Consider the following 18,539-nt stretch of genomic DNA (forward strand, 5'->3'; position numbering starts at 1 on the left):
CATATCTTCCAGTTTTATAAAACAAGATTAAAGGGCCTGGGCTCAGCAGATCCCATGCCACTATGACTGGGGTCTGGTAATGTTACTCACACTGCACAGCTGACAGCAAACTTAAGCTATTTAAATAAAGTCTTTGCAGAAGACTCTGCTTCCAGAGCTATCCAGGACTATTTTCAATTACAGACCTTTAACTTAGCTTATTTGGTAATTTAATAAGTGCATAGACATCAGATTGCTAGGCTGGACCTAGAACAGTTTGTTACATCTTCATAGAAGACTACTCCTCATTCTCTTCCATCCTGACCTGCCTTCACAATCTTGTTATTACTATACAGTAACATATAATATGATGTTAATATAATGTTATAAATATACACTCCATCCAAATTGTATCCTGGATATTTGCAAGTCTAGGTACTGAAATCAATGTTTACGTTAGGTGCGGTGGCTCATGCCTGTAATCCTAGCACTTTAGAAGGCTGAGGTTGGTGGATCACCTGAGGTTAGAAGTTCGAGACCAGCCTGGCCAACATGGCGAAACCCTGTCTCTACTAAAAATACAAAAGTTAGCTGGGCCTGGTGGCGCACACCCGTAATCCCAGCTACTCAGGAGGCTGAGGCAAGAGAACTGCTTGAACCTGGGAGGTGGAGGTTGCAGTAAGCTGAGATCACACCACTTCACTCCAGCCTGGGCAAAAGAACGAAACTTGGTCTCAAAACAAAAAACAAAAAACAAAAAACAAAACAAAAAAAAGAAACCAATGATTAAATGATCAGCAGGACTTGAGCTATGGCTTTTTCATCAGAGACAACCATTTACCATCACAGAAAAAAATCCATCTAAATTATAGCATATTATATGCTTTTTTTTTGTCTTTTCATCAACTATGACTCAACAGGAAGTAGTTATGGGTCAAGGTGTAAGAGGTAAACAAATGTCCAGTTATTGATACTTATATAGAACCTACACTAAGAAAGACAGACTAAGAATCTGGGGAGGAAGAGACAGTCTCGGACTCAGCAGCTGACAGTCCAGAGGGTTAAAGTGATAATAGTTGAGCTTGATTGAGCTCATACCGTCAGGCACTATGTTAGGTGCTTTACAGGCAAGGTTTCTTTTGACTCATAGAAAAACTCCATGAGTGGGGTGACCACAAATCCCAACTTATGCCTGCTGCCCTGGCAAAATTATGAAGGAAACAAAAATATTTCACCCAAAAATATACTTCTTTGACATATTTCAGATGGCTTTCACAAGGGCTGGAAATATAAGAATAGCTGAGAGAAGCTGTGTGGGGCAGATTTGCATCTGTAGAGAAAACATACACTGATGCGGCTGAGGCATTTATCTGAGGCCCTACCTTGTCCAGACATAGGAAAGATTAATTGAGAGTCTGACACCTTAGAAGGTCAGAAAGAAACATATTCCATCTACTCTCTCAGGGCTGTGACCTGTGAGGTTTCATCTACATGACAGGACCACCTGTGCTAGCTGGGCCTCCTCTTCTCTCTCCCATAACCTGTCTCACCACCATAACCTGATTTACCACCATAATCTGTCTTGCCACACTCCAAGCCCTCATTCTTTCTGTAACCTCAAGGTGGTAAAAAACCATCAGCCATCTGGCCATTTTTTTTGTTTTGAGATCTTATATTTTGTAAGACTTTTGTGCACATTAACAAATCTGTGTGCCTCTTCTATTAATCTGCTATTTGTCAGTTGATTTTTCAGCAAGGATTCAGAGGGCACATAGGAAGTTTTCCCTTGGCCCTGTTACACAACTAATGGGCTCACTGCTTGATGCGCTACATCTTTCCACATCAGTACATACTGCTTTTTCCATAAAAACAAACCAAAAAACCTATTTCTCCCCAAGTAAACTTGATCTGGTATCATTTTTAGATGAGCTGCACATATGCTATCTTACTACAGAGAAATATTAAGACCAGGAGCCCTTACAGGTGAACGATATGGTTTAGCCTTGAACTGGGTAAGGTCCAGATGGCCACTGACCCTGTCAGCTAATTAGTGTCAGATAGAATGACAACTCATCAACATGCTTCAACTTTCAATTGGGTGTAAGTATAAATTCCAGTTTGGTGTTTTGGTCACTTTGATGTACATTTCACATGAAGTTTATTACAGACACTTTATCAAGAAGTAGGTTAATATTCTGTGAGTGCAATAATAAGGTTTTAGTGTGGCTGAGGTAGAGATCTGGTTGTATTTGATGTAAATTTGTTTCAGGGTAGAATTCAGTTGCAAAGAACAGAACTTTAGGAAATCAGCTACGGATTAAAAAGGATTTTCTGAGGAAGATTCTAGGCCTGCCCTTGGGAACTTCTACTGCCTGCCTCAGGACAAGGGGAAACATGGGCTTCTATTTAGGTATTGTTAGGTTCCTTGGTTCTGATCATGAGTGCTGTTAAGACAACTAGGTCTGTATTTAGCTGGCAACAGAGTACATTTCTGGGCTGCTGTGTGTGTGTGTGTGCGCGCGCGCGTGTGTGCGTGTGTGTGTGTGTGTGTCTGTAGCTGGCAACAGAGTACATTTCTGGGCTGCTGCGTGCGTGTGTGTGTGTGTGTGTGTATTTTTTTTTTTTTTGTGAGATGCAGTCTCACTCAGTTTGTGGCCCAGGTTGGAGTGCAGTGGTGCAATCTCGGCTCACTGCAACCTTTGCCTCCCAGTTCAAGCGATTCTCCTGCCTCAGCCTCCTGAGTAGCTGGGATTACAGGCATGCACCAACACGCCTGGCTAATTTTTGTATTTTGGGTACAGATAGAGTTTCACCATGTTGGCCAGGCTGGTCTTGAACTCCAGATCTCACATGATCCTCCCACCTTGGCCTCCAAAAGTGCTGGGATTACAGGCGTGAGCCACTGTGCCTGGTCTGCTACCAATATTTATTAACAGATCAACATTCAAGAATAATCAGTTTAAGAATTAACAGCCCGGGGCCGGGCGCGGTGGCTCAAGCCTGTAATCCCAGCACTTTGGGAGGCCGAGACGGGCGGATCATGAGGTCAGGAGATCGAGACCATCCTGGCTAACACGGTGAAACCCCGTCTCTACTAAAAATACAAAAAACTAGCCGGGCGAGGTGGCGGGCGCCTGTAGTCCCAGCTACTCCGGAGGCTGAGGCAGGAGAATGGCGCAAACCCGGGAGGTGGAGCTTGCAGTGAGCTGAGATCCGGCCACTGCACTCCAGCCCGGGCTACAGAGCAAGACTCCGTCTCAAAAAAAAAAAAAAAAAAAAAAAAAAAGAATTAACAGCCCGTTCACTTCTCCAGATATCCCAAAATATAACCTTAGATCACACTTAGCAATAAGTTGGTTATCTAAACCACAACATCCTGTTGCCTACTGTGCACCTTCAATTTTGGCAAAACTGCTTTTGCTAAAACACATTTTCATGCAATACCACCAATTTATATTGAAGGTACTATAATTCATTCAACATTTATTTGAATGCCTACTGTGAAATGAATGAAACTTAACGTTATATCCTCTTTATGAAGGTCTTTAGGATAAAAGTCTGTCTGATCTTAAGGCCAAGAACAGTTGCAATTCACCTGAACAACTGGGGTCTTCTGATTGAAGGAAGCTGAGAGAGTTTTACATTCTTTCTTTTTAAAGCTGGCTGCTACAAACCTTATGGTGGTCTTTGTGAACCACTAGTAACAAGGGTGCTGGCATTATGGTATGCATTTTTACATTTCTTTTTTGGCTCTATTTTGTATCCACTCATACTTTTACTTTTCTTTGGCCCCATTTTAATTTCCCTTGAAGTAACTTGCAAAAGTTAGTACATGCTCTGGAATAGGGCAGTGCAGAGCACAAATAAACAATTGTAGGAAGCAAAATGGAGGTGGGAGCATATCAGTTTACTGAAAGCTATACTTGTTCATCCATTTGCATTCCGATACCCGAGGACACTATGAATACTGGAGGATAAAAGCAAATGGAAATTTTTACCCTTCATATTTTAAGAATATTTTTTTCTCAGCTCCAGAATGGAGTGAAAATAAGAAAAATTTAATTTATAAAAAATTTTGAAAAGAATGTGTTTTTTGATAATCCTGCTATTGGAAGTGAGTACAATGACGAGGGGACTCACTGATTCAAGGTAAACACTACATGGTTAAACTTAGGTTAAGTTAAATATGTGTTCCTAGAAAACTTAACAGTGGTTTTATAAATTGAACATTTAATAGTGAATTGATGAAATTCTTAAATATATAAAAAATACTTGTCTACATATGCTGCAATGGACAAAATCATTCCCTACATCATCTAAAAAGTTCAGGCTTCTGTGTATGATGGAATGACAAAAAGGGTAGCTCAAAAGATAAACACATTACACACAACTAGAACATCATGACACTTGTGAACCACAGTGACACTTGTTCTAGTGAACCAGGTCTAACTACAATTATATGCACTTAGAATGAAAGGCATCACAATCCTATCAAGTAGAGTTCTTAGTAAAGAACTCAGTCAGCATCCCTGCAGGGTTATTAACCTGATGTTGTCTTCCTAGAGTAGGCTTGGGTACAAGTAAAGAACTCAGTATCTCTGCAGGCTTACTAACCTGATGTCTTCCTAGAGCAGGCTTGGGTATAAGTAAAGAACTCAGTATCTCTGCAGGCTTATTAACCTGATGTTGTCTTCCTAGAGTAAGTTTGGGTATAAGTAAATGAACTGCTCTCACTACCTAAGAAAGCATTGGTAGGTGCTTGCCTTTATAAAAAAGGAAATAGTTATGCTAGAGTTATAAAACAAATGACCAAAACTAACGCAAGAAAATCTAAATAGCCTCTTTTGAACAATGTTAAGACAGAAACTGTTACTAAAGAGGAATATTTTATAAAAGTCAGTAACTCAAGAAATAGATAACAATTATAAACATACAGAAAGTGAAAAGACAAACCCAGAGGCACTTATAAAAAACCCATTTTCACAATAAAGAACGAACTCTCAAAATTCAACAAGAAGAAAATCCAATTTTAAAATGGGCAAAAGAGTTGAAAAGACACCAAAGAAGAAGAGACATAGATGGTAAATGGGCACATGAAAAGATGCTCAACATCAGTATGCATTAAGAAAATGCAAACCAAAATTATAGAGAGATACCACTTCATACCCACCAGAACAGCAGAATAGCTATAATCATAAAGACAGACAATAACAAGTGTTGGTGAAGAAGTGGAGAAATTGGAACCTTCATACATTGCTAGTGGGAATGTAAAACAGCATAGCTGCCTCGGAAAACAGAAGCATTTCTTAAAATGTTAAGACTAAGAATTACCATTAGACTCAGCAATTCTGCTACTAGGTATCTGCTTGAGGGCAATAAATATGTTATGTCCACACAAACTTGTACACAAATGTTCACAGTAACATTACTCATAAAAGCCAAAAAAGGGCAACAACCCAAATGTCCATCAACCAATGAATGGAAAAACAAAAGAGAATATTATTCAGCAATAAAAAGGAATGAAATACTGATAACATGCCACAACATGGATGAACTTCAAAAACACTATGCTAAGTGAAAGAAGCTAGTAACAAAAGGTCACATACTGTATGAATCCACTTATATGAGAGGTCCAGAATAGGCAAATCTATAGAGATAAAAGCTAGATTCATGGTTGCCTAGGGCTGGTGGGTAGGGAAAGAGGAATGGGAATGACTGCTAACTGGTACAAATTTTCTTTTGGGATAATGTGCTAAAATTGGATTACAGTGATGGCTGCACAATTTTGTAAATATACTAAAACCCACTTAATTGTATACTTTAAGTGACCAAACTTTATGGTATTTATATCTCAATAAAGCTGTTAAAAATACTATATTAACAGAATGGACAAAAACCACAGGATCATCTCAATAGAGGCATGAAAACACATGATAAAATCCAATACCCATTCATAATAAAACTCTCCACAAACTAGAAATAAATTTCCTCAACCTGATAAAGGGCATTTATGAAAAATGTACAACTAGCTACATACTTAATGGGAAATGCTTTCCCTGAAGATTAGGAACAGGGCAAGGATGGATGTGTGCCTTTGACACTTCTATTCAACACTGTACAAGAAGGGAGAAAAAGGTAAAAAGACAAAGTCTTTCAGAATTGAAACAAGTAGCAAAACTGTCTTTATCTGCAGACCACATCATCCTATGTGCAGAAAATTCTAAGGAATCATAGACAAAAAACTACCAGCACTAATGAGTTCAGCAAAGCTACAGTATTTGAGGTGAATACACATCAGTTGTAGTTCTATATACTTAGCAATGAACAATCCAAAATGAAGAAAAAAATTCATCAAAAATAACATCAAAAAGTAAAAAAATACTTACGAATAAATTTAACAAAATAGTGGAAGCCTTGCACACTGAAAATTACAAAACACTATTAATAGAAATTAAAGAATATCTAAAGTATCTAAATTAAAGAATATCTAAATAAACGGAGACACATTCCACATCCATGGATAGGAAGTGATCTTCATTAAGACAGCAATTTTCCTCAAACTGATCTACAGATTCACAATGCCTGCTAAAATGCCTGCAGGCTTTTTTTTTTGGGGGGGAGGGGGTAGAAACTGACCAGCTGAACCTAAAATTTATATGGAAATGTAAAGGATCCAGAGTAGCCAGACAAATTTGTAAAAGAACAACACTTACTTTAAAGGCTACAACAATCAAGACATTGGCACTGGCATAAGAAGAGACATACAGACCAGACCTAGTAACTATCTTTACTTTTATGGTCGATTTTTTTTTTTTTTAAAGAGACAGAGTCTTGCTATGTTACCCTGGCTTGAGTGCAGTGGTGCGATCAGAGTTCACTGTAACCCCAAACACCTGGGACTCGGGTGATCCTCCCACCTGAGCACCCGAGTCGCTGGGGTTACAGGTGCATGCCACCATGTCAACAACGCATTTCTGACAATGGTGCCAAGGTAATTCAATGGGTAAGTATAGTCTTTTCAACAAATGGTACTGGGACAACTGGATAACCACATTTATAAAGATGAAATTAAATTTGTACCTCATGTCATACACAAAACTCAAAATGAATCATAAATGTAAGAAGAAAAACTATAAAACTTCTTAAAGAAAACGGAGGAGAGCTGGGCACAGTGGCTCACGCCTGCAATCCCAGCATTTTGGGAGGCCAAGGCGGGTGGATCACGAGGTCAGGAGATCAAGACCATCCTGGCTAACAGGGTGAAAACCCGTGTCTACTAAAAATTACAAAAAATTAGCTGGGCATGGTGGCAGGTGCCTGTAGTTCCAGCTACTTGGGAAGCTGAGGCAGGAGAATGGCGTGAACCTGGGAGGTGGAGCTTGCAGTAAGCCAAGATCACACCATCTTTAAAAAAAAAAAAAAAAAAAAGGAAGAAAAAGAAAAAAAAACGAAAACGTAGGAGAAAATCCTTGTACCTATGTGCCAATTTACCAGTTTCACATTTTATGGATCATGCTTTTGGCACATCACCAAAAGCATGATCCATAAAATGTGAAATTGGTAAACTGGCTTTAACAAAATTAAAATGTTTATATTCCAACGGACACTATGAAGAAAATGAGAAGGCAGGCCAGAGAACAGGAAAAATTTAAGAGTTGCAAATCATATGACTGAGAGAGAATTTTTTTTCTTTTTTTTTTTTGAGACGGAGTCTGGCTCTGTCACCCAGGCTGGGGTGCGGTGGCCGGATCTCAGCTCACTGCAAGCTCCGCCTCCTGGGTTTATGCCATTCTCCTGCCTCAGCCTCCCAAGTAGCTGGAACTACACACGTCCGCCACCTCGCCCAGCTAGTTTTTTGTATTTTTTAGTAGAGACGGGGTTTCACCGTGTTAGCCAGGATGGTCTCGATCTCCTGACCTGGTGATCCGCCCGTCTCAGCCTCCCAAAGTGCTGGGATTACAGGCTTGAGCCACCGCGCCCGGCCGAGAGAGAATTTTTGACTAGACATTTCACCAAAGAAGATAAACAGATGGTTAATAAGCACAGGAACACATGCTCATCAACTTTTCAACACCCTAATATCAGGGAAATAATACAACCCAAACCACTATGAGATACCACTTCACGCCTTACTAGAATGGCTATAATAAAAAGACAACGTGTTTCAGAAAGCCCTTACCTGTGTACTGAAGGGTACACTAAAAATGGTTTAAATGGTACATTTTGTGTTATATATACTTTACCATAATAAAAAATAGCCCTTACCGATTAAAAAGAAAAAGGGAGGCCGGGCTTGGTGGCTCATGCCTGGAATTCCAGCACTTTGGGAGGCCGAGGCGGGCAGATCATGAGGTCAGGAGTTCGAGACCACCCTGACCAACATGGAGAAACACCGTCTCTACTAAACACACAAAAATCAGCCGGGCATGGTGGCACATACCTGTAATCCCAACTACTCAGGAGGCTGAGGCAGGAGAATCGCTTGAATCTGGGAGGCAGAGGTTGCGCTGAGCCGAGATGGCGCCACTGCACTCCAGCCTGGGCAACAAGAGCGAAACTCCGACTCAAAAAAAAAAAAAAAAAGGAAAAGAAAAAGGGAAAGGTGGTGAACTCAGCAGGAAAAAAAAAAAAAAACCCCAAAAAAATCTTCCCACAAAGAGAAGCCCAGCTTTAGATGGCTTCACTGGTGAATCCTATCAAACATTTAAAGACAAAATTACATAAATCTCTTCCATAAAACACCAACTTATTAAGTGAGTTCAATTTAAATGTATAATTAAAGGCATCATGATTTACTTTTTGCAGAAATGCCTTATTAAAGTATAAAAGATAAAAGGTTCTGAGTTAGAGGTCCTGAAAACTGTTTCAATCCAGACTTGTTACCAACTGGTTGTGTAATCTTTGTCAAGTTACATCAACATTTTCACTTTGGGCTTCGGTTTCTTAGTTTCTTTTGTTGTTGTTGTTGTTGTTGCCAGGGTCTCACTCTGTTACCCAGGCTGGAGTGCAGTGGTATGATCACCGCTCACTGCAACCTCCGCCTCCTGGGCTCAAGCATTCCTCCCAGCCTCCTGGGTAAGTAGGATGACAGGCACGCGCCACTACGCCCAGCTAATTTTTGCATATTTAGTAGACGGGGTTTCACCATGTTACCCAGCCTGGTCTTGAACTCCTGGGCTCAGGGCATCTGCCTGCTTCAGCCTCCCAAAGTGCTGGATTACAGGTGTGAAGGACCACACCTGGCCAGTTTCCTCATCTGTAAACAGGGAGGTTCACCAGATAAATCCTTTCTTCCTATATAATTCTACGATACACTTACTACATAAAATTTGGTTTAAAACTTGCTCAATCCTAAAATGATACAGCCCTTCAGAAAACAATAATATGTAGCAAGAGGCAATTCATACTCTGTTGAAGTATTTCCACTTCTGGATATTTATCTTGGTGATATAATTCAATAAAAGCAAATAATCCATAAAGCTATCATCACTGTAAGAGCCCACTTGTCCAACAAGAGTGGAATAAGATGAGTAACACAAAGAAATGCCAAATTACTAAAACAGTATGAAGATAATTTGTAGAAAATATTTGGTGCAAATAATCAGAATATAAATGATTTCAACTATGAAAATGTATACAGTATATAAACATATGCCAAATGGAAGGTAGTCTGCACTACTCAAAGTAGTATTAGGGTTGTGAGTCTAAACATGGCTTCTTCTGTGTTTAATTGCAAAGTCTTTTGAAATGTTAATGCATTATATACTCAAAGGGAAAAAAATCAGATACTTGTCCACAGGGTAGAGATGAAAAATATCAAGATCACATTGATGAGGTTCTAAGTTCCTCTGGTTTGATTAATGCTTCCTGAGAGTGGTTATGAATCCGGAGTTCTCAGTAGACATCTCAGTGATTAAAACTTTGGTCGGTGTATACTGAAATTACCCACAATATTTTACTTGTTTTACTCAGTATTGAGGTAAAGACTGCAAGTCTGTGATTTTATAAAGTAGCTATTAAAATTCAGACACAATACTGCATAGTTCAAAATCTTTATGCCTGGGTATTTCACTTATCCCTATTACTACCTTTGAAGTTCTCAACTTATAATTCCTCAAGCAGCATTTTTTGGTAGGTTCATCAACCACTAACCTACTTGAGTTATACAACCATTAAAGCTCCTCTCGACTGAAAATAGTGGAAAAGAGGCCGGGCACGGTGGCTCAAGCCTGTAATCCCAGCACTTTGGGAGGCCGAGGCGGGTGGATCACGAGGTCAGGAGATCGAGACCATCCTGGCTAACATGGTGAAACCCCGTCTCCACTAAAAATACAAAAAACTAGCCGGGCGTGGTGGCGGGCGCCTGTAGTCCCAGCTACTCGGAGGCTGAGGCAGGAGAATGGCGTGAACCTGGGAGGCGGAGCTTGCAGTGAGCCGAGATCGCGCCACTGCACTCCAGCCTGGGTGACACAGCGCGAGACTCCGTCTCAAAAAAAAAAAAAAAAAAAAAAGAAAATAGTGGAAAAGGGGAGTGTGTATCTAGTGTCTATATTTTCCCTCCTATTCCTATGGCTGCCTGCTGGGATGAGAACCTCAGCAGGATCTAGTCTCAGCATCTCCAAGGTTATCAGAGAGAATACCTGGTAATGCTACAACACACAACCCTAATAATTGTAAGATGAACCATATGAAATTGTTTCTGTGGGCCAAAATATTAATAGTCAACCATCAGCAATTTTGTATGGCTTAACCTTGGATGTCAAGCCTTTGGATTAAGAAAAACATGATGTAAATTTCCATAAGGACATAATCTACTTACAAGCATTTTAGGACAATTTTTTTTTTTTTGAGACATAGTCTGGCACCATTGCCCAGGCTGGAGTGCAGCAGTGTGATCATAACTCATTGTATCCTCAATCTCCAGAAGGAGAAGTGCTCCTCCTTCTGCCGCAGCCTCCTGAATAGCTGGGACCACAGGCACTACCACCATGCCTGATTAATTTCTTTAAAAAATATTTTTTGTAGAGACGGGTCTTGCTATGTTGCCCAGGCTAGTTTTGAACTCCTGGGCTCAAGCAATCCTCCTGTCTCAGCTTCCCAAAGTGCTGGATATAGGCATACGGCACTGTGCCCAGCCAAAGATTAAGAACTTTATTAGCATCCTGGGTATAGTTTTACTTCGGTTTCCCTGGTCTTCGTAAGCCTACCACAGGTTTGCAACTATACTTTGATTTTCGGTTAGGGAAAAAAAAAACAACAACATGAAATGTTCTCTTTGTCATTTTATTACATGGATATTCAGTAATTTTTTTTCATATTTCATATTTCATTATCCTTCCATTTAAACTCTTTGTTCCCTTTGAGATTCTAGAATCACTGTCAAAGACTCTCTCCTTAACCTTCTCAATAAAGAGTGCATTAGGTGATTAATTTCAGAATCAGCATTTTAAGCAATTAGTTTTTACATGTTAGCATTAACATGCTAAACTCATAAGCACAACCAAGAAGTGTTTACCAGCAGCCAATTAAAAAACAAATAGCAGAACTCTCTATTCTGAGTCAATTCCTGCCGAAGTCCTGTTTTTCTTCACAAAGTTTTGGTACCAGCACTTCCAGAGCAATGGTTCCTTCTTCCACCTCCAACTTAAATCAACCCCATTTGAGAACATCTTACCTGAAACTACCATAGACTATAAGAAGAATGGAAATCAGAAATGTAGACACTTGACTGGAATCCACCAGGGAATAGGCCCTAGAGAAATAAGAGGAAAAAAATTTAAATCACATGCAGTGAGTCCTAATGGAGCTTACAGTCTAATGAGTTCTATACACCCCACTAAGCTTTGTTTTTATCTTAAGAAGGAAAAAAGGTGTAAATTAGCATTAACAAAATAACACAATTAAAATGAGATTTGCTAGTTTAACATGAAGAATAAATGGATAGGTTTACAGCTATTACTAGTTAATATTTACAGCATGTAAAATGACATCAATGTAAAAATCCCATCTCTGCATATGTTTACAATATCCACCCCCAATTTTAAAAGTATCAAAATATCTACCAAATCTGTGCCAATGGCAAAAGTCTCAATGATCAGACTTTTATCCAATCACATTTGAATCACTAATAGTATTTTACTGGTTTTACTCAGTGATGAAGTAAAGCCTGCATCTCATGAATTCCCCGTTTCCATTTTTCTAACTGCCTACTGATTTTCTCCATCTAGATGGTCTACAGGAGGTTCTTCAAAGTCAACAAGTCCACCACAAATATTCTCTCCATCTTAGCTGATCCTCTCAAGGAATGGTATCACCATCCCCTCAGCTGCCAAAGTTAAAAATCTGTCGCATTCTTGACAGCCCTTTCTTTCTCTTACTTCCACATCCCCAACTACCCTACTTCTCCTAATCCCACTGCCAATTTGTTAGCTCCCTTCTATGGCTTGGCTATTGGAAATCTTGTTTTAAAGGCTGTCTCCATGAGTTCACCCTCCACATTACCCATTCTTATATGTCAGGGATTTTCCTAAAACAAATCTTTGCGGAATTTTTGTTGTTGTTGTTTAATTTCCATTCAGCAAAGTATTTAATACTGCCTACGTGCCAGGCACTCTGCTAGCCACTGGGATATACAGTAATAAATAAGAACGCCTTGATCTCTGCCTAAATATCTTTTCTAAAGAAATGAACAATTTCACTCTAAAGAAATAAAAAAAAATGAACATAACTGAATGAATATTATCATGAAGAATGTTACGAAGGAGAGAAAGAGAAGTACAGGGTACTATGATAATGTATATTAGGTGGATGCAGTCCAAGAACAGGGAGCTTTCCTTAGGGAGGAAAATAATTTAGAGACATACAGGACACAATAAATAGGACCCGGTGATCGTTTATGGGAGTCAAGAGAGGGAAGAATTGCAGTGATCCCTAGGTTTCTGCTTAGCTGGGTTTGTACCATTTAGGGGGTACCACCACGACTGGCTCCCAATTTTTGTATTTTTAGTAGAGATGGGGTTTTACCATGTTGGTCAGGCTGGTCTCAAACTCCTGACTTCAAGCAATCCACCCACCTTGGCCTCCCAAAGTGTTGGGATTACAGGCGTGAGCCACTGTGCCTGGCCGGAGGAACAGATTATAAGCTAAGGTTTGAATGTACTGAGGAGACAGCTGGATACTGAAACCGTTCTGAGCTGAAAGTGTATATATACTGAGAGCTCATCACCTTCCACATGGTAACTGAAGCCATAGGTGCGTGTGAATGCCTCACAGCAGTGAAAAGAGGACCTAGGATCAAGGCCTGGGAAATCTCCAAATGTAAAGATCAGGTAGAAGAAGGAACTGCAAAGAAAACCAAGATGAAACAGAGACAGATAAGGAAAACCCAGAATAGCAGATTATTTCAGAAAGGCAGCAGAATTGAATGCGGCCTGAATTTAATCCCTTGCTCTACCACTTACTAGTAGTTAAGCCAGTTACTTAGCCTCTCTAAGCTTCAGCTTTTCATCTGTAAAATGGGGATAATGACAACTTCAAAGAGTTGTTAAAGGATTAAATGAGGAATTCATATAAAGAATATTACACATTAAATACTTAATTCATACTCACTGCATTAGGAGGGAGACGTTGCCAACCATGAATGCTGCTGAGAGGTCAAGAAAGACAACTGGAGAGACCACTGGGTAAAGTGGTGAGGATGGAGTCAGACTGAAATTGGTTGAGAAATTAAAGCTAAGGAAATGAAGACAGTATTTTGAAAAGTGCAGGGAAAAGAATGGCAGCTGGAGGGTAAATATAAGGATAAGGGAGATCTAAAACATTTTTCTTTTTTTAAGGTGAGAGATGCTCAACCTTTTCTGATGCTGACTGGAAATGAACCCAGTGAGGAGAGAAAGACTGATGCATACAGAGGAGGACGTTACATTTCCTTTAATCGTTGTAAAAAATAAGACATATAATAAACTTTCATGATACACTGCTGTGGTCTATAACGGCATGCTTTTGGTTCCTTAGTTTTCTTTTCTTTTTGGAGATGGAGTTTTACTCTTGTTGCCCAGGCTGGAGTGCAATGGCATGATCTCGGCTCACTGCAACCTCCACCTACTGGGTTCAAGCGATTCTCCTGTTTCAGCCTCCCGAGAAGCTGAGGTTACAGGCACCTGCCACCACGCCAGCTAATTTTTTTTGTATTTTTAGTAGAGATGGGGTTTCATCATGTTGGCCACACTGGTCTCAAACTCCTGACCTCAGGTGATCCACCTGCTTCGACCTCCCAAAGTGCTGGGATTACAGGCTAAAGATCCACTGCACCTGGCATGGATCCTTAGTTACTACAGATACATCCTGAAATATTTATGGGTATGTTTAAAAAAAAAAAATGAACTGGGGAGTCCATTAGGCTGAAATGGCTCCAGTGTCTTGGGTTCCTAAGGAAGCCAACTGAAATCCAACTCATCCCATCAGAAACTGCCAACCAAACCTAACCAGGGGCTTTACCAATCAGAAACTGCCGATCAATCTCTACTAGAGACTTTCTCCTTTAACCAATCAAGTATTGCCTTTCTTTTGCTTCTGCAAAAGCCTTATAAAAGTTTTGCCCTCAGGCACCCTCCATGGAGCTGAGATCCACTTGTGATCTGGTGCTGCGTGATTCATGACACACTGCTCAAAAAAAAAAACAAAACAAAACTCTCCAAAAGTTAAACATAAGTTTATCTTTTAACAGGTCAAATAACATGATTTAAGATTTGCTTTAAAATACTCTAAGAAAATAAAACATGGGAGGGATACACCAAAGAAAAGGCAAATTTTTTCAAATTATGAAGCCGGAATGATAGGTACATTGTATTCTTCTCTCTTCCCCCACACCAGTCTTTGAGATGGTACAATTTGAACACAATTAAAACTACTAGAGGCAGATGAATACAAGAATTTACGTTTTCGATCATGAATTCTGTTTCACCGCACCTCACAGGGGTGCTACCTTTTCCTAAATTTCAGTCAGCCGGGGAGTGGAGAAAGGGAAGGTAGGAGACATGAGGGCCACTCGAGCCTCTCTGTTGGGTCCCATCCAGCAATGATGCAGCTGTGGCTGTCCAGGGTCCTCTTTTGAACAATCAGATTATGTAGACAAGGCTCACACACCAACAGATATCTAAGCTATCACGTATCATGTATTAGGAAAATGAACTTCATCAATTTCTCTTTATTCTAAACTTAGGTTTCTTGCTGTATGACATAATCTTTGCACACATCTTTCAAAATTCCAAAATCAAGAAGGAACATTTTCTTAAAATTAAAAAAAATTATGACTAGGTTATATAGTCATACAAAAATCAAAAGTATATTTAAAAAGTACATACACAGAGGTCTTATGCCCATCTAGCCATCCCCCAACCCCCACCCTCTCAGTCATTTTTAGATAACTTTTAAATAACCATATTTTTTCATTTCTTATCTAGCCTTTTGGAGTAAATATACAATATAAGAACATTATTTCTCACCATTTCTTATGAAACAGGTGGAATATTAAATATACTGCTCAGTATCTCCCTCTACCCCCCTTTTACAATATAGCTTAGAAATCTTTCTGTATCTGGATGTGGAGAACTTCCTTTTTAAAATTTTCTTTTAAACAGCAGCATGGTATTCCACTGTGTAGATGCACCACAGTTTTTTTTTTTTTTTTTTTTTTTTTAGAACAAGTCCTTTACAGGTGGACACTAGGGTTGTTTCCAAAAACTCTGCTGTTAACAAGTAATTTTGTAATAACAGGCTTTGTAAATTATACCTGCATTTAACACACATGAAATGACATATTTATATAACATTCCTCAAAGTCAGATTGCTGGCTCAAAGAGGAAATGCACTTGCAATCTGACAGATGTTGCCAATGCGCCCTACAGAGAGTAAGTTATACCATTTCACACTCTCATCAGTAATGAACTAGATGTTCCTACTTTCCAAAGTGAGTATTGTCTAACTTTTGAATTTTACCCATCTGAGAGATGATAACCGGTATCTCAGTATGGTTTTTATTTGTATTAATTAAAATTGTAATTCAAATTTAAAAATTAAAGTGAGATTGAGCAGCTTTTTTGTATGATTAAAGGCCGGTAGGTATTTTTAAAAGGCAATTTAAAGTTTTCTCCAGACTCTAGAGCTATAAAAAAACAAGGGCGGCTATCTTTTGAGGAACTTTTCTTCTGATGGTGTCTTACTTGGATGACTTTTTTTTTTGTATCCTTTGTATTTTGAAGCATATTGTCACTATCCTCAAGGCAGATTAAATATCGACACTTCCCAAATTCACTGCCTGAAAGTCTGATACTATTGTTTAATTGTTTTGCTACATCTCTCAAATCAATGGAGACTCTCTAGAAACTCTTAACCTCAGACTTCCGGAAGTCTGGATTTTTTTTTTTTTTTTTTCTGTTGCCCAGTTTGGAGTGCAATGGTGCGATCTTGGCTCACTTTAACCTCCGCCTCCTGGGTTCAATCAATTCTCCTGCCTCAGCCTCCCAAGTAGCTGGGATCACAGGAGTCTGCCACCATGCCCGGCTAATTTTTGGTATTTTTATTAGAAACGGGGTTTTCTCAGGTTGCCCAGGCTGGTCTCAAACTCCTGACCTCAGGTGATCCACCCATATCAGCCTCCCAAAGTGCCAGGATTACAGGCATGAGCCATCACACCTGGCCTGGATTAAATTTTCAAAAACCAGCTCCTCCTCTCTGACAGATCTTCTGTGCTGTGCTCTAGCCTCTGAGTAGCCATAGTTACTGACTTTCTTCATAGTCTGTTTTTCTAGATGAAGGTCTGACCACATGCAAAATATAAGAGTGTGACTAAGGTTGCCAGATCTTACCTCCATATCCTGGCAGTCAGCATGTCCCCCACTGCAGAACTAAATGCCTGATTTCAAAAAAGTGTTCAGATGTTTAATGGTTTCTTCTAACTTAAGTTTTGTTTTAGCTTTCAAATAAACCTATACAAGAAAATCTGATTAAAGTTCACCCCTAATATTGTACACGGTATTTTATAATTTATACTAAGATCTTAAAAAGTTCTAACAATTTTGCAAACCATACCAAAGACCATGTAACTAGAAGTTATAGCTTGTTTTATGATGTTATTTGAAATTTCATATACTATTTTCAATTCAAACTATCATTATAAAAGTTTTTGTTGTTGTTGTTTCTTTTCGGAGACAGGGTTTCACCTGTTGCTTAAGCTGGAGTGCAGTGGCACGGTCTTGGCTCAGTGAAACTTCCACCTCCTGGACTCAAGCAATCCTCCCACTTCAGCCTCCCAAGTAGCTAGGCCTGCAGGTGTGTGCCACCACAGCCAGCTAATTTTTTGTATTTTTTGTAGAGACGGGGTTTCACCATGTTGCCCAGGGCTGGTCTTGAACTCCTGGGCTCAAGCAATCCACCCGCCTCAGCCTCCAAAAGTGCTGGGATTACAGGCATGAGCCACTATGTGCCTGGCGTTATAAAAGTTTTACAAAAAGCCTTTTAACAAAAAAGCTTTCAACAAAAAGATTTTATTAGAAAATACAGAAAATGGATTTAAATAAATTATAGCCAATTTGCATTTTTAGAACTATCAATTTTCTTTTTCAAAATTACAAAAATTCATGTTCATTGTGAAAACTCAAAAATGGGTAAGTATATAAAGCAAAAAGCACAAGTGCCTCCTCCTTCCTCTCTGTACTTCCATTCCCTAGGAGGAGACATTGTTTACAATTTGGTATGTGTATCCTTCCATACAAATTGTGTACAGAATGTATACACATTACAAAAACAGGAAGCATACATGTTCTTTTAAAACTTGCTCTTTTTAAAAATTCAACTATGTACCCAGGAGCTACTCTTTCCTGCTGCCTTCCCTTACTGGCCTTGTACTGCAAAATTAAAACGTGAAAACTTCACAAGTACAGAAAGCACTCTCTTTTAAAATAAATAGAAAACTTCCAGGTTCAATGAGCACAACTTTTAACTACTAATTGTCTCAGCATTCTCATTTTGAGTCCTTAACAAAAGCAGTATCTCAATGTTTCACATGTTGTCATCTTATGAAACCTGAATTAGTAAATTAGATTGTTGTTTCTAACTTCAGTAGAAACAAACGGATGCCTTGGCGCATGCCTCTAGAGGCCTCTCTCTCTCTCTCTTTTGTTTTTTTGAGACGCAGTCTAGCTCTGTCCCCAAGTTGGAGTGTGTTGGCGCAGTCTCGGCTCACTGCAACCTCCGCCTCCCAGGTTCAAGCGATTCTCCTGCCTCAGCCTCCCGAGTAGCTGGGATTACAGGCACACACCACCACACCCAGCTAATTTTTGTATTTTTAGTAGAGACAGGGTTTCACCATGTTGGCCAGGATGGTCTCGATTTCCTGACCTCGTGATCCGCCCATCTCAGCATCCCAAAGTGCTGGGATTACAGGCATCAGCCACCGTGCCGACTCGCCTGTTTTTTTTTTTTTTGAGACGGAGTCTTGCTCTATCGTCAGTGGCACTATCTTGTCTCACTGCAAGCTCCGCCTCCTGGGTTCATGCCATTCT

The 18,539-nt window shown here is 39.6% G+C and overlaps 1 protein-coding gene across 4 annotated transcripts in view; it reads right to left on the minus strand.

Moving 5' to 3' along the window:
• SPPL3 (signal peptide peptidase like 3) overlaps positions 1-18,539 on the minus strand; it is a 147,267-nt gene that overhangs the window by 40,656 nt on the left and 88,072 nt on the right. For 3 of the 4 annotated variants that reach the window (XM_031650824.1, XM_009181850.4, XM_031650823.1), the window contains exon 2: positions 11,654-11,731. In XM_031650824.1, coding sequence (XP_031506684.1) covers positions 11,654-11,731 — 78 coding nt within the window. Of the gene's footprint in view, positions 1-8,419; positions 8,442-11,653; positions 11,732-18,539 lie in introns of those variants that run through there. The other variant, XM_021923033.2, reaches the window with a different exon arrangement.

This window comes from Papio anubis, chromosome 9 (genome assembly GCF_008728515.1).
Source record: "Papio anubis isolate 15944 chromosome 9, Panubis1.0, whole genome shotgun sequence".
Taxonomy (NCBI): domain Eukaryota; kingdom Metazoa; phylum Chordata; class Mammalia; order Primates; family Cercopithecidae; genus Papio; species Papio anubis.